This window comes from Humulus lupulus, chromosome 6 (genome assembly GCF_963169125.1).
Source record: "Humulus lupulus chromosome 6, drHumLupu1.1, whole genome shotgun sequence".
In the NCBI taxonomy this organism is placed as follows: Eukaryota; Viridiplantae; Streptophyta; class Magnoliopsida; order Rosales; family Cannabaceae; genus Humulus; species Humulus lupulus.
This window is the reverse complement of record NC_084798.1, coordinates 215,449,011-215,471,642: the sequence shown is the minus strand read 5'-3', so window position 1 is coordinate 215,471,642 and position 22,632 is coordinate 215,449,011. Positions and strand designations below refer to the sequence as shown.

General features: G+C 34.4%; 3 protein-coding genes and 1 non-coding gene across 4 annotated transcripts; 2 read left to right on the top strand and 2 right to left on the bottom strand.

Annotated features, from left to right (window-relative positions):
- Positions 1 to 755: 755 nt before the first annotated feature.
- LOC133787416 (small nucleolar RNA R71) lies at positions 756 to 862 on the bottom strand. The gene has a single exon (XR_009872440.1). It is a non-coding gene; the product is annotated as a small nucleolar RNA R71 (small nucleolar RNA).
- A 10,354-nt stretch (positions 863 to 11,216) lies between these two features.
- On the top strand, positions 11,217 to 13,153 carry LOC133783223 (cytochrome P450 71D11-like). Its single transcript, XM_062222769.1, has 2 exons — positions 11,217 to 12,196; positions 12,323 to 13,153. Exons 1-2 carry the CDS (start codon positions 11,303 to 11,305, stop codon positions 12,956 to 12,958), a joined length of 1,530 nt encoding a protein of 509 aa, XP_062078753.1. The 5' UTR covers positions 11,217 to 11,302; the 3' UTR covers positions 12,959 to 13,153.
- A 3,865-nt stretch (positions 13,154 to 17,018) lies between these two features.
- LOC133783224 (cytochrome P450 71D11-like) lies at positions 17,019 to 18,973 on the top strand. Its single transcript, XM_062222770.1, has 2 exons — positions 17,019 to 18,050; positions 18,174 to 18,973. The coding sequence occupies exons 1-2, from the start codon at positions 17,157 to 17,159 to the stop codon at positions 18,801 to 18,803; spliced, it is 1,524 nt and encodes a 507-aa protein (XP_062078754.1). The 5' UTR covers positions 17,019 to 17,156; the 3' UTR covers positions 18,804 to 18,973.
- Positions 18,974 to 19,505: 532 nt separating this feature from the next.
- On the bottom strand, positions 19,506 to 21,374 carry LOC133783222 (cytochrome P450 71D11-like). The gene is made up of 2 exons (XM_062222768.1): positions 20,402 to 21,374; positions 19,506 to 20,227 (listed from the first exon to the last, which is right to left on the bottom strand). Exons 1-2 carry the CDS (start codon positions 21,308 to 21,310, stop codon positions 19,589 to 19,591), a joined length of 1,548 nt encoding a protein of 515 aa, XP_062078752.1. The 5' UTR covers positions 21,311 to 21,374; the 3' UTR covers positions 19,506 to 19,588.
- Between the last annotated feature and the right edge of the window lie 1,258 nt (positions 21,375 to 22,632).

The window sequence follows — 22,632 nt, the reverse complement described above, 5'->3', positions numbered from 1 at the left end:
TCACCATAAGCAATTTTTGCTTAAAGGAAATTTGAACAAAATTCCCAATCCGCCTCTACTAATTAACCTCAAGGAGTTGTTAGTAGTGCGCGAGTAAGTGGAATCAAATAGGCCTGGGGACAAGTAAACCATAAGAATTATATTGTTGTGAAATCTCTAAGAATTCTAAGTATGCTCTGTGGTTGCGGTTTTAACTGATCTTCCACATCAGAAAATTGCTTGTTTGAGATTATCATTGTTGCCTTGCTTTTGAAAATTGTATGCATCATTGGGAACGTAACTCTAAAAAACGATTAGTAAAAAGACGTTTATCTTTGTTTGAAATTGAAAGTGTTAGTAAAAATTTGAGCATCATGGAACCTATTGCTAATCCTATTGATGAAAATGTTGTGCCTGAAAAAACTTTGCTTGAATATTTTGCACCTATTTCATCTAATGCTCCTTCATGCATTGTTTTACCTACTACTTCTGCTACTCATTTTGAGCTTAAACCCGCAATCATTCAATTATTGCCATCTTTTTATGGGTTAGATAGAGAGGATCCTTACATGCATGTCAAAGATTTCTTAGAAATTTGCTCAACATTTAAATTTCAAAATTTTTCTGATGAGTCGGTCAAACTAAGATTGTTCCCTTTTTCATTAAAAGACAAATCAAAAGCTTGGTTAAATTCCCTTCCCACGGGGTCTATAACTACATGGGATCAACTTTATATTAAATTCTTGTTGAAATTTTTTCCAATGTCTAAAACTGATAGTCTAAGGAGAGAAATCTCCGAGTTTTTTCAAAAAGATAATGAAGAGTTTTATGAATGTTGGGAAAGATTTAAAGATTTATTATTAAAATGTCATCATCATGGTTTTGAAAAATGGAGACTTGTAAAATATTTTTATGATGGTTTGACTCCCTCTAATCGTCAAATGATTCAATCTATGCATACTGGAAAAAATTTAAAATTTCAAGGACAAGAGGCGTGGGACGCCCTTGAAGATTTATCTGTCAATTCACAACAATAGAATTATTTTGATCCTAGGTCTAGGTCAACTAATTCACCAAAAAGAGGAGGAAGGTATGAAGTAAAAGAAGAATTAGACTTAAGAACATCCTTAGACAAATTAGCGAGAAAAGTAGAAGCTTTAGCCATAAGCCAAACTATAAATTCTCCAATACAACCAAGAAAAGATGTTTGTTCTATATGTTCTAGTCCTTGCCATAATGCCCAATCATGTCCTTCCTACCAAGAAGCCTTTTCTGAGGAGGCCAATGCTCTTCATTCTTATGGGAAACCAAATGATAGCCCATTTTCGTCCACCTACAATCCAAATTGGAGAAACCATCCAAACTTTTCATGGAGACAAAACCAACCCCAAATGAATCAAGGGCACCAATACAACACACAAAACCAAGCTCATGCCCCACAAAATCAACCATATCTGCAACAAAGAAAACCTTCCTTAGAAGATACTTTACAACAATTTATGCAATCCACTCAACAAATCCTACAAAATCAATCTCAATCAATTACCAAACTCGAGACACAAGTAGGACAACTCGCCACTGCTTTAGCTGATAGAGAGAAAGGAACATTCCCTAGTCAACCTATCCCTAATCCAAAAGGTCAATATGAGATAGGAAAGTCTAGTCATAATGGAGAAGTCAAATCAATTTCAACTCTTAGGTCTGGAAAGAAAATTGTCAAACCCGATTACATACCCGAGGTTGAAAACGAAAAAGAAAAAGAAAAGAGTCAGCCTTCTAGTTCTAATGCCAATGACTTTTCAAACAAGGAAACTCCAATCCATCCTTTCATTCCAAAAGCCCCATTCCCACAAAGATTACTTCCAATTAAAAAAGGCGGCCAATACAATGACATCTTAGAAGTTTTTAAACAAGTTAGTATCAATATCCCTTTCTTAGATGCCATTAAACAAATTCCTGCCTACTCTAAATTTTTAAAGGATCTTTGTACTGTTAAAAGAAACACTAATGTTCCTAAAAAGGCGTTTTTAACTGAACAAGCTAGTTCCATTATCCAATATAAGAGTCTTGTTAAATATAAAGATCCTGGGTGTCCCACAATTTCATGCATTATTGGTGATCATTTTATTAACAAAGCTTTACTTGATTTGGGTGCTAGTGTGAATTTATTGCCTTATTCTGTTTATAAGCAACTTGGTCTTGGTGAGCTAAAACCTACCTCTATAACTCTTCAATTAGCCGATCGTTCCGTGAAAATTCCTAGAGGCATTATAGAGGATATTTTGATAAAAGTTGATAAATTTTATTTTCCTGTTGACTTTATTGTTCTTGATACTCAACCTGTGGAAAATATGCATGCTCAAATTCCTATCATTTTAGGTAGACCATTCTTAGCTACATCTAATGCAATCATAAATTGTCGTAATGGTGTTTTGAAATTATCTTTTGGAAATATGACTGTTGAATTGAATGTTTTTAATGTGGTTAAATCTGTTGAGTGTGAAGAAGTTCATGAAGTTAACATGATAGATAGTATTTGTGAAGATAATGGAAATGACTTATTTGATTTTTGTGAAAAATACTTTGGTATGAACTTGCATGTTGATGACTTTAATGATGATGTGAATGCTTTGCTAGAGCCTATGCCCTTAAATGAAACCAAAGTTGAAACTTTTTCACCCTTAGATCATGTTCAATCAATTTCTGAGTCTCCAAAGTTAGACCTTAAACCTTTGCCAGAAAATTTAAAATATGCTTTTCTAGGAGAATCTGAAACCTTACCTGTTATCATAGCATCCGCTTTAGATAAAGAACAAGAAGGTAAATTGTTAGATGTCCTTAGAAAACATAAAGAAGCCATAGGTTGGACCATTGGAGACATTAAAGGAATTAGCCCATCCATATGTATGCATAGAATCCATCTAGAAGAGAATGCTAAAACCTCTCGGGAATGTCAAAGAAGATTAAATCCAAATATGAAAGAAGTAGTAGAGAAGAGGTCATAAAATTGTTAGACGTAGGTATCATTTACCCTATTTCCGATAGTCAATGGGTTAGACCAGTTCAAGTTGTGCCTAAGAAGTCTGGGATCACAGTTGTTGAAAATGAGAAAAATGAATTAATCCCTACTAGAGTACAAACGGGGTGGAGAGTGTGCATAGATTATAGAAAGTTGAATAATGTTACTAGAAAAGATCATTTTCCATTACCTTTTATTGATCAAATGCTTGAACGATTAGCTGGCCATGCATATTATTGTTTTCTTGATGGGTATTCGGGGTATAACCAAATCCCCATCGCCCCAGAAGATCAAGAAAAGACTACTTTTACATGCCCTTTTGGAACTTTTGCATATCGTCGCATGCCCTTTGGATTATGCAATGCACCTGCGACTTTCCAAAGGTGTATGATTTCAATTTTTTCTGACATGGTTGAAAGATTTCTTGAAGTATTTATGGATGATTTTTCTGTGTTTGGTTCTTCCTTTGATGAATGTTTGCACCATCTTTCACTTGTGTTAATTCGTTGCAAAGAGAAAAACCTTGTGCTTAATTGGGAAAAATGTCATTTTATGGTTAAAAAAGGAATTGTTTTAGGTCATGTAATATCTTCTGAGGGAATAGAAGTTGATAAAGCTAAAGTTGATCTTATTTCAAAACTTCCCCCACCTAAAACTGTGAAAGAAATTAGATCATTCTTAGGCCATGCCGGTTTTTATAGAAGATTTATAAAAGACTTTAGCAAAATTTCTCGGCCTTTATGCCATTTACTTGGAAAAGACAATGCTTTTGTCTTTGATAATAATTGCCATGTTGCCTTTGAAAAATTAAAAGATTTGTTGACTACTACACCCATTATTCGACCTCCTGATTGGAAAATACCTTTTGAAATAATGTGTAATGCTTCTGATTATGCTATAGGTGCTGTCTTAGGACAAAGACTTAAAAAAATACCTCATGTAATTTACTATGCTAGCAAAACTTTAAATGATGCTCAATTAAATTATTCCACAACCGAAAAAGAATTGCTTGCTGTTGTTTTTGCATTGGAGAAATTTAGATCTTATTTGTTAGGATCTAAAATTATTGTCTATTCTGATCATGCTGCATTAAAATATCTCTTATCGAAAAAAGATGCTAAGTCTCATTTGATCCGTTGGATCCTGCTTTTACAAGAATTCGACTTAGAAATACGTGATAAAAAAGGATCTGAAAATGTTGTTGCTGATCATTTATCTAGACTAGTTGTTGAAACTATACACGATTCCACTCCTATCACTGAAACTTTTCCTGATGAACAATTAATGCATATTTCTTCATTGCCTTGGTATGCTGATATTGTTAATTATTTGGTCACTAAAGAAATACCATCTCATTGGTCTAAGCATGATAAATCTAAATTTTATTCTGAGGTGAAAAACTTTATATGGGATGATTCTTACTTGTTTAAATACTGCTCTGATCAAATAATTAGAAGATGCATTCCAAACTGTGATCAATCTAAAATCATATCTTTTTGTCATGATCATGCATGTGGAGGACATTTTAGTGGTAAGAAAACAGCTGCTAAAGTTTTACAATGTGGTTTTTATTGGCCTACTATCTTTCATGATACATATGTTTATTGTAAAGCTTGTGAACGTTGCCAAAAGTTAGGAAGTTTAACTAAAAGAAATATGATGCCTTTAAATCCTATTCTTATTATTGACATATTTGATGTTTGGGAAATTGATTTTATGGGACCATTTCCTAACTCTTTTGGTAATCTCTATATTCTTGTTGGAGTTGATTATGTGTCTAAATGGGTTGAAGCTATTGCATGCCACACTAATGACCACAAAGTTGTGCTTCGGTTTTTAAAAGAAAATATATTTTCCCGTTTTGGTTCACCACGTGCTATCATTAGTGATAACGGTACACACTTTTGTAATAGGCCATTTGAACATTTGATGAAACAATATGGCATTACGCATAAAGTCTCAACACCATATCACCCACAAACTAGTGGTCAAGTTGAAGTGTCTAATAGGGAAATTAAGCACATTTTAGAAAAAACTGTGAATCCAACTAGGAAAGATTGGTCCTTAAGACTCACTGATGCAATATGGGCATATCGTACCGCGTACAAAACACCCATTGGCATGTCACCCTACAAACTTGTGTATGGGAAGGCGTGTCATTTACCTGTTGAGTTAGAACATAGAGCCTTTTGGGCAATTAAGCAGTTAAACTTTTCTTTAGACAAGGCAGGTGAGAAACGAAAACTTCAACTAAATGAACTAGACGAAATTAGGAATGATGCATATGACTATTCAAAAAAGTATAAGGATCGCATGAAATTTTACCATGATAAAAATATTTTGAGAAAAGATTTTTATCCAGGTCAGAAAGTCCTTTTATACAACTCTCGTTTGCATTTATTCCCGGGAAAGTTACGCTCTATGTGGTCCGGTCCTTACATTGTTCGTATTGTTTTTCCACATGGAGCTATTGAAATTGAAAATCCTAAAAATGGTGATATATTTAAAGTTAATGGACAAAAATTAAAACCATTTTTAGAATTAAAAACTGATGAAGTGGATGAGATCCTCCTTGAGGACCCTGTTTACCATGCTCTTTGATTCCTATGTGATCTTGATAACTTGTGTTTTATTTATTTTGTTTGTTTTATGTGTGATTTAATTTTTGTTTGTTGTATCTTCTACTCTCTTAGCGATGCACCATATCGAGATACACCATTCTAAACTCTAAACTCTTCTCAATTTTAATTTATATTTATATTTTGACACATTGAGGACAATGCTTAAATTAAGTTTGGGGGTATCAAGTTTATATGGTTATTATCATTAAGGAGTATGATTTATTGTGTTTATGTTTTGTGTTGTTTTTATTTCTATATTTTGTGTTAATTTTTGTTTTTATTTATGTTTGTGTTTGAAAAAAAAAATTATTTGTTCTGTTGTCTTGTTAAAAAACAAAAAAAACAAAATTTTATTTATATGTTGTTGTTTTGTTAATTTGTTCATTTTCATAAATATTTAAAAAAAAAAAAAATTTGGTGATATTTTCATTTTCAATGATAAAAATTCTGATTGAGTTTGAAATTAATTCTCTTAAAAATATGAATAATTTTTAAGCTTTGTTTTTAATTATAGGGTCAATTTTGCTTGTAACAAAAATTACATTTTTCATAAACACTCTTATTTACTATAAGTTTAAGTGAAAAATAATTTTAATGAAAACCTATTTTCTAAAAGCAAAATTGACAATTTAATTAATTACATAAGCTTAACTTTTATTCATAATAATTTCAGAGATTTATTTTCATTGTGCAATATTTGAGAAAATCATTTTTATATCACCAGTAAAAAAAAAATGTGTGTTTTTAATTTTTCTTTTGCTCAAGGACTAGCAAAATATTAAGTTTGGGGGTGTGATAACTCTACAAAATAGAGTTATTTTACTACTTTTTATGTGCTAATTGTTGCTTAATTCTTGAGTTTTTAAATAATTTATTAAGTTTTTGAGTAATTTTGAATTTATTAGTCTTATCATGATTTTATATACTTTTGTGTGTTTTTATAATTATTTTGTTGTAAAATATTGTAGTTAATTATTTGAATCATTAGTGGTAAAAAAATGTTGTATTATTAAACTTAAATGTAAAATATAATTAAGTTATAATTAATATTTTCAAAGAATTAAATTGATTTAATTTATAATTGAAAATATTGTATTATGATTTATTTTATATTTATTTTGTAGGGAATTTATGGTCTTGAAAAGCAATGAAAATGATGAAAAAGATGGCATTTTTGTGAAGAATAGCAAAGGGAATTGGCATTTTTCCAAGCAATTCAGGCCCACCTGCCCAGGCCCAAGTAGCAAGCCCATTCCCATTCCCTCATCAATCACACCTCCACATGCCCCTCAATGCATCAGCCACGTGAGGACCATTTTTTTTCCTCATATATTCCAATTCCTTCTTCCAGCACTCATCAGCCGTGGACTCCCATCTCATCATCATAGCAAGGCTCCCTTCACTTCTGGCCCAAGCAATTCGGCCCATCATCACATGAAGCCTCCAACCGTGGGCCTGTCCTTCGGCCCAGCAGTGTCCCAGCCGAGTCTCACTGCCCAGCCGCCTGGTGTGCCGTACACCATCCCCTTGAGCCCATCAATTTGCTCATTTGTCCCCTATGACAAAAATGTCAATTTTTTACCCTTTTGTCTACACATTTTCACCACTATATCATCATTACACCCTATAATTTAACTCTACATACCATATTTATTTTATTTAATTAATCTAATCAATTTAATTAATTTAAATTGATTATTTTAATAATCTCACTTTGGCTATAAATATGGACTTTCAAGACCATTTTAGGGTGCTTAATTTTGGTTACCATCTTTTTTCTCTCATTTTCTCTCTACCATTCTATCTTCCATTTGGGTTTTTCAAGAGCATTTTGCAAGTATGTATGTCTTTTATTTTGTAATTTCTACTCTAGTTATGTGCTTCTAATCTTTTTCATAAGATTATTAAGATCATGATGAAGCAACTTGTAACTAGGTAATATTTATGTTGTATGTTGATTTCCCTTGTAATACAACAAAGTTTATGGATTTTTCTTCTACATATATTTCTTTCATCTTAAATATCTTGTATTTTAGATTGTTAGAACATATTTACACTTTGTTCTTCATTAGTGCATAAACATAATATTCTTTGTGTAAGATGTGTCATTAAATTGTACACATCCATGCTTAGAACAAAAATATTATGTTTTGCCTTATAAATAATGTTCATTGATTTATTTGTTATTTCATTAGATTGATTTACACTAAATGCTTTGAAATTATAATTTTGAAAAGTGAAGAAAAATCCTATCTTTTTATAAGAAAATTGTGCTTAAAATTATAAATATTTTTGGAAAATGATAGTTTAAATTATTTTAACTATCACTAAAACTTGGGAATCAATATACTAATAAATATTATTAAACTTACATTTTGTGGATTCTAGTATCTTAATAATATTTTCTTTTAACACTTATTGTCAAATCATTATTGGTTTATTTTCATTCTCTTAAATAGCTTTATTTTTCAATCTTTTATTTCATGTTCATAATATTAAAACTCATCAATCTTTGGAACTAGGTTAGAATTTATTACTTTTGACTTAAAATAGTTTTCTTTTTTATTTTAGACAACTCCCTTGGGTTCGATCTCGTGCTTACACGAAAACTATCCTATAAATACGATTCGTGCGCTTGCGAGTATAAATTTTTAAACATACCCGTTTTGGGTCCATCAGCTGAACACAAGCCTAAACCCTTAAGCCTCAATTCCCAAGCTTGAACCCTCAATTTGAGCTTCAAAAATTCAAGGGGAATGAGAAGGAGATGATCAGGGAGGGAGAGAAAGGAAATGCTCTGTTTTTCTTAAGCTTCTACAACCTTCTAACTCAGCATATATCCCTAAGGTAAAATGACCAAAATGCCCCTAGGCTTATCTTCTTTCCTTAACAGCCCCTTTAGTTAATGGTTGTCATTATGGAATAATGTTTATGATTATATTAGTCCATAACAATAATTCTAACATTCTCCCACTTGGACAATATAATCAAACCACCACAATATTGTCTAACACATATGTTAGTCAAATAAATCATACATAATATCATATCGACAGGATGCAAATATTACATATGACTTGACCCTCTAGACATTTAAATATCATACTAACCATTAACTATCAAACCAAACATGCACGAGGTACGACTGATTGAGACTATGTGCATTCATCTCCTTTTGTACATGTCACTTTGATGAACTATAATATATATATATATATATACATATATACGTAATAACAACAATAAGAAATGATTTCAATTATCATTATGCATGTTCAGAGCAAAATACAAGCTATAAGCAGTCCATACAAAATACTAGCATGTTCAATACATAAATAACAAAACTCCCACTGAGCTCAACGAGCTAGGCTCCTGACAATCCCATTCGGGTGCTCTAAACACACATATAGGTAAGTCTTTCGTTAGTAGGTCTGCTAACATGCTAGTGGTATGCATGTACTCAATAGAAATGAGGGACTTCACGAATTTCTCTTTAACAAAATAGTACTTTATATCAATATGCTTTGAGCGAGAAGTACTCCTAGTGTTCTTAGAGAAAGCTACTACTGCGGAGTTGTCACAATACAATTTCAGCGGCCTCGAAATAGAGTCTACAACACTCAATGCTGAAATGAAATTCCGCAGCCATATTGCTTGACAAGTAGCCTCATAACACGCCATATGCCCTGCCTCCATCGTAGAAGAAGCTGTGAGTGTCTGCTTAACACTTTTCCATGAAACAGCTCCTCCAGCCATCACATAAATGTAGCCTGAAGTGGACTTTTTATCATCCACGCATCCTGCACAATCGGCATCACTGAACCCAACTATATCAAGAGTGTCAGCTCGCCGGTAAGTCAACATATGATCCTTAGTACCCTGAAGATGTCTCATGGCTTTCTTAGTCGCTTTCCAATGGCTAAGTCCAGGATCACTCAAGTATCTACCCAACACGCCGACAACAAAAACAATAACAGGGCGTGTGCATACTTGAGTATACATCAAGCTACCAACCAGTAATGCATAAGGAACGACTTTCATTTCATCTCTCTCTTTATCATTTTGTGGACATTGAGCCTTTGAGAACTTGTCACCCTTCACTATTGGTGCCTTCCCAGGAGAACAAGCATGCATATTGAATCTTTTCAAGATTTGATCAATGCAAGTCTTCTGAGACAAAAGAAGAATACCATTAGCCCTATCCGAAAAAATATGAATCCCAAGCACATAGGAAGCCTCACCAAGATCATTTATATCAAAATGGCTAAACAAAATTTGTTTTGTCTCAGACAACAGGTCAGAATTATTAGATGCAAGTAGGATGACGTCAACATACAATACTAGAAAAATAAAACTGCTCCCACTGACCTTCATTGTAACGCCCTAAACTCCAGGGACCGTTACGGTGTGCCTTGTAAACAGTGCTAAACTCGCTAATCGAGTCATTTGGCCAAAATCGTGTAACTAAGTATGATTAGCGAGTTAGGGATTAAAAATTTTGGTTAAGATATAACGTTTTATTAGAACGTTTACTGTATACATTGAGATCCCAAAAACATAATTTAAAGGTCTATTACAAGAAAATATTTACAACCAGTCAATTTAAGCGGCAAAACATGGTTTAAACCTAGTTCCTCTTTCAACCCTCGGCCGTGGCGGTTGAGCAGTTGCATATGTACACATCGTCAACTAGGCTCTTCAACTCAAGGATGGTCCGGCTTTCTTTTGCCTTTACCCGTACTACATAGCACCTGTGAGCCGAAGCCCAGCAAGAAAACTCAATATGCTCATGATCAGTAATAACATGTCATTAAATCATAAGGCACATGCCTAGCAAATATAGCCATATTCAAGCAGGCAAATAAGTTCACGTAATGATGGATATCCAGGATAAGAAATCCTGCCCTCCTGAGTGGATGACTATCAAGTCAATCCTAATCAGATAAGTGATTTAACACTGGTGGTTCCGGTAACTGTAATGCCCTGAAATCCCTAATGCAGTTTTTTTTTTTAAATTTTGGTATTTTTTCGAGATATACAAGATTAGAATGAGAGAGTGAGAGAAAGAGCGATGTGAGAGAGAGAGAGTTCAGATTGAGAGAGAAAATAAGTATTTGAATGTTAGGGGTATTTTTATCTAAAAAATTGAAATTGTCATGTATTTAGAAAAATAACTTATGTTGATATATTAAAAAATTTTACTACGTTATTGTGTATATAATATAAAATTTCCCTATTCATATTTAAAAATATTACATAATAATGTAGAGTAGGTAGCCAAATTTGATAAAATTTATACCTTTGTCAGTAAGTTTCTCTAACAACCCTTGGATCTCAAAAACTTGTTTTTTTAAAAAAATAATCCAATGGATACTATTGCTTGAGGTATGTAATCCTCGAGGGATTAGATAGCCCCCAAGTAAGAAAGACTATTAAAGAATCATATCTTCCCTCTATACATCTCTTTCACCCACCTGCTTAAAAGATTTTATGGACCCATTCTCCAAAAGTATTGTGTCGTTACCTATCAAATTCAAAATTTTGTTTTTATTTTTCAAATTTATCCTCATGTCGAGGTGTCGGACACAGATATCAATACTCCACAGCTATATGAAAGCTCGTCCTTTTAACCATAATTATTAGTGCAACAAAATATTAGACCTTCAATCTCATTGCTTTCCAAATGGATCTCCAACTACCTTCTTTCCCAATCCTCTTCTCCTTCGTTTTTGTGTTTATGGTAGTGATTATAGTTTTGAAAAGAGATCAAACAAAGAACTCAGTTTCAAAGCTACCCCCAGGACCATGGAGACTACCATTAGTGGGAAATATGCACCAGCTTTTAGGCTCTTTACCCCATCTTACACTCAGAGACTTATCCAAGCAACATGGGCCACTCATGTACCTCAAAATTGGACAAGTTCCATTTCTAATAGTTTCATCATCAGAGTATGCCAAAGAGGTCATGAGAACCCATGATGTTGTTTTTGCATCTAGACCCCGAACTGTTGCTGCACAGATCATTACATATAATTGCACGGATATTGTATTTGCTCCATATGGTGAGTATTGGAGACAGCTCAGAAAGATTTGTGCGCAGGAGCTTCTAAGCCCAGCAAGAGTTCAAACTTTTCAACCTGTTAGAGAAGAAGAGCTGTTTAATCTTGTAGAAGGGATAGCTTCAAAAGTTGGGTCAGCTATCAATCTTACTGAAATGGTTAAAAAATCATCTTATGGCATCACATCTCGGGCTGCCTTTGGCAAGAAAAGTAGTGACCATGATGAGTTTATATCGATTGTGGAGGAAGATATCAAGGCAGCTGGAGGGTTTGAATTTGCAGAGATGTTTCCTTCTTTGAGTTTTCTTGATTGGAAAAGTCGTCCTAAGTTCGAGAGCATCAAACTAAGGTATTCGAGGATATTGGAAAATATCATCCAGGAGCACATAAAAGAGAATGAAATTTCAGCAGAGAAAGGTGGAAAACATGAAGACCTGGTTGATGTTCTTCTGAAGTTTCATAACAATGGAGATCTTGGGTTCACCATAACAAGTGACAATATTAAAGGAGTGATCTATGTAAGTTTCATCAATATCACCTTCTTTATATTATCAAAGTTATTATTATAGAATAAGTACTTCTTCTATAAGTTTGTGAAAATAAGCATGAAGAATAATGAAATGAAAAATGGTGACTTATTTCAGGACATCTTTGTGGCTGGAAGTGAAACATCGGCTTTATCTGTGGATTGGGCTATGGTAGAAATGATGAGAAATCCAAGAGTGATGAGAAAGGCTCAAGATGAGGTGAGAGAAGTCTTTGGCAGAAAAGGGTCAGTGGATGAAACCTCAATTGATGAGATGAAATATTTAAAATCAGTCGTTAAAGAAACTCTAAGGTTGCATCCTCCAGCTCCTTTGTTACTTCCAAGGGAAAGTAGAGAAAAATGTGACATAAATGGTTATGAGATACCTATGAAAACCAGAGTAATGGTAAATGTTTGGGCAATTGGAAGAGATCCCAAGTATTGGATTGAACCTGAGAATTTTCTGCCAGAGAGGTTTTTGGACAGTGCTATTGACTTCAAGGGCAATAATTTTGAGTACATTCCATTTGGTGCTGGAAGGAGAATATGTCCAGGGATGTCATTTGGTCTCATCAATGTTGAGCTTCCTCTAGCATATTTGCTATACCACTTTGATTGGAAACTCCCCAATGGAATGAAACATGAAAATTTGGATATGACAGAGTTATTTGGTGTTACAATGAGAAGAAAAGATGACTTGTACTTGATTCCTACTATTTATGATCAGTCTTCTATAGCAAAAAATCATATATGATCTGTCATCTATAGAAAAATCATATATTGAGTGAGAGATTTGGTGTATCAGTGAGAAGAAAAACAGAGCTACACTTAATTCCAGTTCCTTATAGTTCAACCCCTACTTTGTTGTAATTGTTCACTGCCTCTGTAGCTTATATGATGTTAATCTCCTTAGTTTGCTTAAAATAAAGTGGTTCTTGATATTTTTCTATTCACTTTAGTATTCTAATTTTTTCCCAATATATTCCACTAGCTTATTCTTAGGGAAATTTGATAAATCATGCTTATATTAGCTTAATAATTAAAATTTGAACCAAAATTAACTACCATATGATATCAATGCTCATCTTTCATTTAATACCAAAAATACCCCTCTCATAACACCTTTCCTCTCTATTCTCCTTCTTCCTCTCTACCTCTCTTCACCATACATTCTCTCTCACTCTCCCTTCACCATACGTTTTACACACAAAATTTTATACTAAAATCTTGCAAGAAAGATACACATTCGAACATTGTGGATTATTTGAGGAGAAACACCAAGCTATGTGTTATTTTTGCTCATAGTGAAGAGATTAAATGGGTAAGTGATTTTCTTTGATTCTTGTTGTTGTTGGTTGCTTTTATGATTCAGAATGCTGTTTAGATGTTGGATCTGTAGTTTGTTGGTATTTTTTGCTGTTTTTTTGGGTGAAAATCGTGTTATGTGAAAATCTGCATTTTCTTGGGTTCCCTGAGTTTTTTTCTAAATGTCCGATAGTGTTCGATAGAGGCCCGATACAGGCACGATAGTTGTTGAGTTTCAAGGTTAGGGATGAAGGTCCGATGGCAACCCGATGGTTGCCCGATAGTTTGTTTACCCTATGGTCATAAAGGTATGATGGCTACCCGATAGTTGCCCGATTATTATTTTAAATCTATACACCCTTTTAAGTACGATAATGGATCGATAGTAGTCCGATATATGCCCGATTGTTATTATTAAGTTACTGCGGACCTAATAGTACGATGGTACACAATGAGCCAGTAGAGCATCCTGGAACAAAGCAAAGTTAGAAAGAGTCCTAACTAAACAAGAAGAAGAAGAGAAAGAAGATGCAAAGCAAACTTACAGTGATGGCCTGATGGCGGAGGGCCTGGGAGATGAACAACATGTCCTGGCTGGCGATGGTGGCGTACCATTTTAACTCGAGGTTGGACATGGTATTCCCCACCTGGTCCAGTAAGTCCGTCGTGAACGGGGTTGTGTCCTGCCCCAATTTGGGGCAGAAACCCGTCTCGGCGATCAACCGATCCATGATTGGTTGGGGGGCACTAAATGCTGTCGGATGCTCAGCAAATTCAACCTGACGACGAATCGACAAGGCCTTGTAAACCTCCTCCATTTTTTCCCGACCACTCTCCCAAGTCTGGGTAACTAATTTGGCCTGCTCATCCTGCAGGACTGCCTCTCCCTCCTCAGGTAAGGCCGGATGGACAGGGAGAGGCGATGCCACCGTGAGTTCCTTGGCAGTAGAGCGACTCTCCCCGGATGACTCCCCGGCCGAACCAACGTGTCTAGTCCTGGCCCTCTTGGTTCTTGGTTCCGCCTCTGTCGCGTCCAAGTCTGCGGCTCGTTTCCCGGAGCTCCGGCTTGCCATTGGTTCCCGGTCCAGGTCAATCACTGGAGTGTGAGTGGGAAGGTCGGGGACAGTTGCGGGGTCAACTGTCGTGATCGGAACCGCTGCCAGGGCCACCTCGGTGGATTGAATCTTGGGTACTGGCGTCTGCTTAGGCGCGTTCCTAGCGGCTTTCCTGGGCGCGACCCTCTCCTTGGCGGCCTGGATCTCGAGGGCCTGCTTCATCTTGTCCACCGGGTTGGACATGTCAGAGTCTTCTGAAATATACACAAACAAAAAATAGTTAGTAAAATGAATGAGCGAACAAGGAAATCAAGATTAAAAGTGATCCGGGACGCACCCTTATCTGGTCCCCAGACCTGACTTAATTCTCCTAAGGCGAAAGAGTAGACTTGGTCCCCCATGTCAACCAGCAGGTCTATAAATAGCATGGGAAATTTCATTTTTATTCATGCAGAATATTATACAGAGAATACTCTGTTGAATTTCTCTGAGAAAGTTTTGAGAGTATTACGAATCAATAATATTGACTCGTGGACTAGGCAGATTTTAACTGCTGAAACATGTAAAAATCTTACTCTTCTTTTCTTAGTTTCTAAATTTGCGAAAAACGGCGTCAACATATATATAAATATATATAATAGATACAAGTACAAGTAACATGCAATGTACGTTTCTGTATTTTTATTTATAGAATTAATTAATTATTTTTATTAAATCTATACTAATGTCATATAAATTTCAAATAAATATCATGTTTTAATTAAATATATATTTTTTTAAAGTTTATGTTTGTTCTAATTTTTGAATTTGGGAGTGATAACAAAAGATTATATATTATATATTTAATGTAATATTAAATATTATACGTGGATTTAAAATATAAGTTTCGTGCTAGTTTTTTTTTTTTTTAAAAAAAATAAGTTGTTGCTAATTGACAGTAGATTATATTATATGTTTAATATAATATTATTCTAATAAGTGAGTTTAGGTTTAATTAAATTTTATTTAAGTTATGATTTTATTATTTTTAAATAATTATTATTGTAAAATATCTCAAAAATATCATATTTTAATTAATTTAATTATTTATTATTTTTAAATAATTATCATTGTAAAATATCTCAAAAATATTCTATTTTAATTTTTTAATTATTTATTTTATTTTATTTAAATTTATGTGATGTTTACACACTACCATTAAATATAAGAATATTTCATTAAAATTAACATTAAAAAATAAAAAAAAATATTAAAATAAAAAAAATTCATTATCTACACACTTATTATATAAAAAAGATATATTAAGTTGGCTACGGCTTGATTAATTCTTCTTCCGTAAAAAGTTACTTGTATAAATATTGATATTTGAAAATATAATATAATAATGTATAGCCGGTAGCCAATTTTGATAAAAAATTTACCCCTGTCAGTTAGTTACTCTAACAATACTTTGATCTTACAAAAACTTGTTTTTAAAAAAATAATCCAATGCATAATATGGCTTGAGGTATGTAATCCTCGAAATGAAGTGAGGGGTTAAATAAGCCCCCAAGTAAGAAAGACTATTAAAGAATCATATCTTCCCTATAAATAAATATTTATATATATATATAAAAGGGGTTAGATAAGCCCCCAAGTAAGAAAGACTATTAAAGAATCATATCTTCCCTATAAATATATATAAATGACAATTCTATTATACGACCTTCACTTTAAGTCTTACTGGTGAGGATTTCAGTGTTCTCGACTCTTGAATAATTTTCAGCGCGATTTTTTTTATGACTGTGTATATTGTAAATATTTAGAGCATCCTGCAAATTTTCAGAAAATTTCGAATAATTTACAGTACCAAAAACTAAGTTCAAACATGTTATTACACACATGACTAATTTATTTTATGTACGTGCAAAACAACATATTTGAACATAATTTTCGATAATGTAAATTATTCAGAATTTTCTGAAAATTTGCAAGAAGCTCTAAATAGCTACAATATACACGATCATCAAAAAAATTACGCCAAAAATTATTCACGAATCGAGAAATACTGAAAGTCTCACCGATATAACTTAAAATAAAACCCTATAAAGAAAATTATCCATGTAAGAAAATTATCCGGTGGAGCTTCACTTTTAAGCCATATATCTTTCACAGACCTGTTTAATATGTCTTTAAAAGTACAACCGAAACTGTTCAAAAAAGGCAAAAAGTTTTGTATTAAAGCGAAGATTTTATGGACCCATTCTCCAAATTATTGTGTCGTTACCTATCAAAGTCAAAATTTCGTTTTTTTTTTTCGAAGCTAAGACAAAACAGGTATAAATATAAATAGGCATGTGTATGGCTAAGGCATCTTCCACGTGGAATTTTCTTATTGGACATAACAAAAGCATAATCACAGTCCTGATCGAGGTGCAATCCAATATAGAGTTCTAGACGTCTTAACGTTGCCAAATAACAAGACTCATCCTTATCCCTGTCTAACTCCATAACTCCAAAGCTATATGAAAGCTCGTCCTTTTAACCATAATTATTAGTGCAACCAATCTTTATGACACAATACATTAGACCTTCATTCTCATTACTTTCCAAATGGATCTCCAACTACCTTCTTTCCCAATCCTCTTCTCCTTCGTTTTTGTGTTTATGGTAGTGATTATAGTTTTGAAAAGAGATCAAACAAAGAACTCAGTTTCAAAGCTACCCCCAGGACCATGGAGACTACCATTAGTGGGAAATATGCACCAGCTGTTCGGCTCTTTACCCCATCTTAAACTCAGAGACTTTTCCAAGCAACATGGGCCACTCATGTACCTCAAAATTGGACAAGTTCCAATTCTAATAGTTTCGTCATCAGAGTATGCTAAAGAGGTCATGAGAACTCATGATGTTGTTTTTGCATCTAGACCCCGAACTCTTGCTGCACAGATCATTGCATATAATTGTACGGATATTATATTTGCTCCAAATGGTGAGTATTGGAGACAGCTCAGAAAGATTTGTACGCAGGAGCTTCTAAGCCCAGCAAGAGTTCAATCTTTTCAACCCGTTAGAGAAGAAGAGCTTTTTAATCTTGTTGAAGGGATAGCTTCAAAAGTTGGGTCAGCTATCAATCTTACTGAAATGGTTAAAAAATCATCTTATGGCATCACATCTCGGGCTGCCTTTGGCAAGAAAAGTAGAGACCATGATGAGTTTATATCGATTATGGAGGAAACTATCAAGGCAGCTGGAGGGTTTGAATTTGCAGAGATGTTTCCTTCTTTGAGTTTTCTTGATTGGAAAAGTCGTCCTAAGTTCGAGAGCATCAAACTAAGGTCTTCGAGGATATTGGAAAATATCATCCAGGAGCACATAAAAGAGAATGAAATTTCAGCAGAGAAAGGTGGAAGACATGAAGACCTGGTTGATGTTCTTCTGAAGTTTCATAACAATGGAGATCTTGGGTTCACCATAACAAGGGACAATATTAAAGGAGTAATCTTGGTAAGTTTCATCAACATCACCTTCTTTATATTATCAAAGTTATTGTTATAGAATAAGTACTTCTTCTATAAGTTTGTGAAAATAAGCATGAATAATGAAATGAAAAATGGTGACTTATTTCAGGACATCTTTGTAGCTGGAGGTGAAACATCGGCTTTATCTGTGGATTGGGCTATGGTAGAAATGATGAGAAATCCAAGAGTGATGAGAAAGGCTCAAGATGAGGTGAGAGAAGTCTTTGGCAGAAAAGGGTCAGTGGATGAAACCTCAATTGATGAGATGAAATATTTAAAATCAGTTGTTAAAGAAACTCTAAGGTTGCATCCTCCAGCTCCTTTGTTACTTCCAAGGGAAAGTAGAGAAAAATGTGACATTAATGGTTATGAGATACCTATGAAAACCAGAGTAATGGTAAATGTTTGGGCAATTGGAAGAGATCCCAAGTATTGGATTGAACCTGAGAATTTTCTGCCAGAGAGGTTTTTGGACAGTGCTATTGACTTCAAGGGCAATAATTTTGAGTACATTCCATTTGGTGCTGGAAGGAGAATATGTCCAGGGATGTCATTTGGTCTCATCAATGTTGAGCTTCCTCTAGCATATTTGCTATACCACTTTGATTGGAAACTCCCCAATGGAATGAAACATGAAAATTTGGATATGACAGAGTTCTTTGGTGTTACAATGAGAAGAAAAGATGACTTGTACTTGATTCCTACTATTTATGATCAATCTTCGATAGCAAAATCATAGAGGATGATGATTTGTACTTGATTCCTACCAAAAATATATGATCTGTCATCCATAGAAAAATCACTGAAGTTATTAGATCTAATGTTAGACAATGTTGAACTTTGTTTTGAAGGTTATTAAAGTTCACAAATATTGTGATTGGAATAAAGCAAGAGTATATTTATAAATTACTACTACTACTGCTACTATTTTTTTTTTTTTATCAAGTATAGTACTATTTAAAAAATTTCTTATCACTTTACAAACTAATTTGTAGCAAATATGTATCCGCAATTGGTATAATATAGATTAAGTATAAATTCAAATGTATTTTTCAAATATGTATCCGCAATTGGTACAATATAGACTTGTAGTTCTACCCCTACTCTGTTATAATTGTTCACTGCCTCTGTAGCTTATATGATGTTAATCTCCTTAGCTTGCTTAAAATAAAGTGGTTCTTGATATTTTTCTATTCACTTTAGTATTCTAATGTTTTCCCAATATATTCCACTGGCTTATTCTTATTACAAATCAAGTTTGAAGAAGAAAATTAAGAAACATAAAACACTAATTATTGAAAATTGAATGCAGGGGATCCTGTATAACAGAGTCCTCTGTTTTTAACTACTTCAGTATTTTGGCTACTATAACAGTGAACAAAACAATCATTTTTAAAAAATAAATAAATAAAAAGAAGAGAAAAAGCATTGAATCCGTTAATACAGGCTTTAATTATTTATTTTCCATCTTTATTAAAATTTCCAATAAATAGTTACAACTTAAGAAACAATAAACCAGATACATCATCCACTTTTTGATTTTTCAACACATGAAATATCATGAACAATAGGAATCAAGACAAGATGATCTTTTCTCCTCACTGTTACTCCAAAACACTCAGTCATATCCAAATCTTCATGGCTCATTCCATTGGGGAGTTTCCAATCAAAATGGTACAACAAAATTGCAAGGGGAAGCTCAATGTTGATGAGACCAAATGACATGCCTGGACATATTCTCCTTCCTGCACCAAATGGGATATACTCAAAATTGCCCCCCTTGAAGTCAATGGTGCTGTCAAGGAACCTTTCTGGTATAAAACTCTCTGGTTCACTCCAATATTTAGGATCTCTTCCTATTGCCCATGCATTAACTATGATCCTGGTTTTCACAGGTATCTCATAACCATTAATCACACACTTCTCCCTACTTTCTCTTGGTAGTAACAATGGATTAGAAGGGTGCAATCTCAGTGTCTCTTTGACTAAAGATTTCAAGTATTTCATATCAGCAACTCCTTCTTCATCAACTGTACCTTTTCTGTTAAAGACTTCCCTCACCTCCTCTTGTGCTCTTTTCATTACTCTTGGGTTCCTTATAATTTCTACCATTGCCCAATCGACAGCTGTAGCCGATGTCTCACTCCCTGCAGAAAAGATGTCCTAAAATATATATGATGAAAATTAGTTTTTACTAACTCTACGAACTACAGAAAATTTTGACTAAAATGAAGGTGGCGTGGTTAAACTTTGAGATTTTAGCAATACAGACATATGTGCATACATCTCAATATATAAATAACTTCATAGAAAGCAGTAGAAAATTGAAAAACTTACCCAAATAATTGCTTTGACATTGTTACTTGTTAAGGAAAAACCAAGGTCATCCTTGTTATGAAACTTTAGAAGAACATCTACAAAATCTTCATGTGTTTCACTTTCAGCAGTTTCCACAGATGACTTGTTCTTCTCTTTGTGTTCTTGGATGATGTTTTCAATTATCCTCTCAGCCCTGTGCTTCTGTCTCTCAATTTTAGCCCTTGCATGACTGATCAAGGCCAGAAAATTGAAAGAAGGAAACAAGTCTGTAAGCTTAAAGCCTCCTCCTAACTTAATACTTTCCTCCACAATTGATATGAACTCTTCATGGTCTTTGCTTTTCTTACCAAAGGCAGCCCGAGCAGTGACTCCATATGTTGAAGTTTGAATCCTATCACTAAGATCGATAGCCGACCCAACATTTGAAGCAATCCATTCCTTGAGATTATGCATCTCTTCTTCTCTAATGTGTCTGAAAGATCGAACTCTAGCTGTGCTCAAAAGCTCTTTCATACATAGCTTTCTAAGCTGTCTCCAATACTCACCATAGGGAGCAAAGGCTATGTCAGAATTGCCATACAACATAATCTGTGAGAACAAACTCTGGGGTCTTGATGCAAAAGTGGCATCATGATTTCTCATCACCTCTTTGGCATACTCTGGGGAAGAGACTACTATGGTTGGAACTTCCCCAAATCTTAGGTACATAAATGGTCCATAGTTCTTGGCCAAGTCTCTGAGTGCATGGTGAGGTAAAGAGCCAAGAAGTTGGAGGATATTTCCCACAAAGGGTAGCTGCCATGGTCCGGGTGGGAGTGTTGAAGCTGTGCTTTTGGTTTTAGTTCTTTTCTTGAGTGTGCTTACCACAATAAACAAAAAAATGGAGGAAGAGAAAATTATTGGGAATGAGGGTAGTTGGAGTTCCATGTATGAAAAGTTTATATATATATTAGTGTCTTTTAGCTATAGTTTCTGGATCCTTGTCTCACCGCCGGCCATATATACAATTTTTTTTTCCAGATTCGTGGCATATTGTTTTGGTCGAAGTTCTTTAGGAACAGGTAGATATTAACTTGTTGTGTCATATCGAAATGGAAATAGTGATCAATTTTGCTTATTCAATATCCAGATATTATGATGGAAATGTCTTTGTCGTTTTTTTTTTTTTTTTTTGGGAAATCAGAAAAGTATATTCACCAAATAACCAATTACAAGCTAACAGCACCTCACTTCAAGGCCTGCACCAGACTATACACCAGACCACCAAAATAGAACAAAAAAGCAACCTATAATTCCTCAAACCATTTTATATCATCCTGACCAATATGCTTAGGCCAAACAAATATGATTCTATTTCTAACAGACTCAGCTATCCTTTTTACAATTAGATCTAATCTAGCTATTTTTAATGACCACAAGGCTTCATTTCTGGACTGCCAAAGATGATACACCAGAGCAGCAAGGCAGGAGGCATAACAGAGTTTTCTGAATTTGCTAAGCTTAGACCGATTGTTCCACCTAACCAACTGCTGCAAAGAAACAGATTTAGCTTGCCAATGGAGCCATCTTTTGACTTCCTGCAGACATCTTTTGCTGACATTACACTCAAAAAAACAAATGAGCAACAGATTCCTTCTCAACTCCACACAGGAGACAAGTACAATCCTGCAATATACCAAATTTGAACAGCCTATCTCTAGTCTTTGTCATTTTTTCAAGCAATAAAGCCAAATACAAGGCGGGACCACCGCACTTTGGCACTCTCTAAGGAGGACTAGTTTTGCAAGGGAGTGGGATACTGCATTAGTGTTAGTTTGTGATAAGTAAAAGTTTCATTTTAAAATTGACAGAAATAGAAAAGGTAAAATGATGAAATGAAATATTCTGGTATATTGTTAATGTTCTATTACACAGTAAGGGTTATATAACCCACGATAGAGAGGAAATAAGGACACCTGTCCATATACAGCTAGCTACTAGAAGGTCCTATAACTAATCATACAATTAGAGAATGTAATTATGGTTTAACATCCCCCGCAAACACATCGGGCTAGGCAGCACGGTGAGTTTGGTTCGCAGAGCTTGAAACCGAGAGGTGACCAGCGGCTTTATTAAACAGTCGGAAACTTGATCAGTAGAGGGAGTGTACGTAAGAAGCAGCGACTGAGCATTGACCCGCTCGCGGACAAAGTGATAATTAATTTCCACATGCTTCGTGCGAGCATGAAAAACAGGATTGGAGGCAAGAT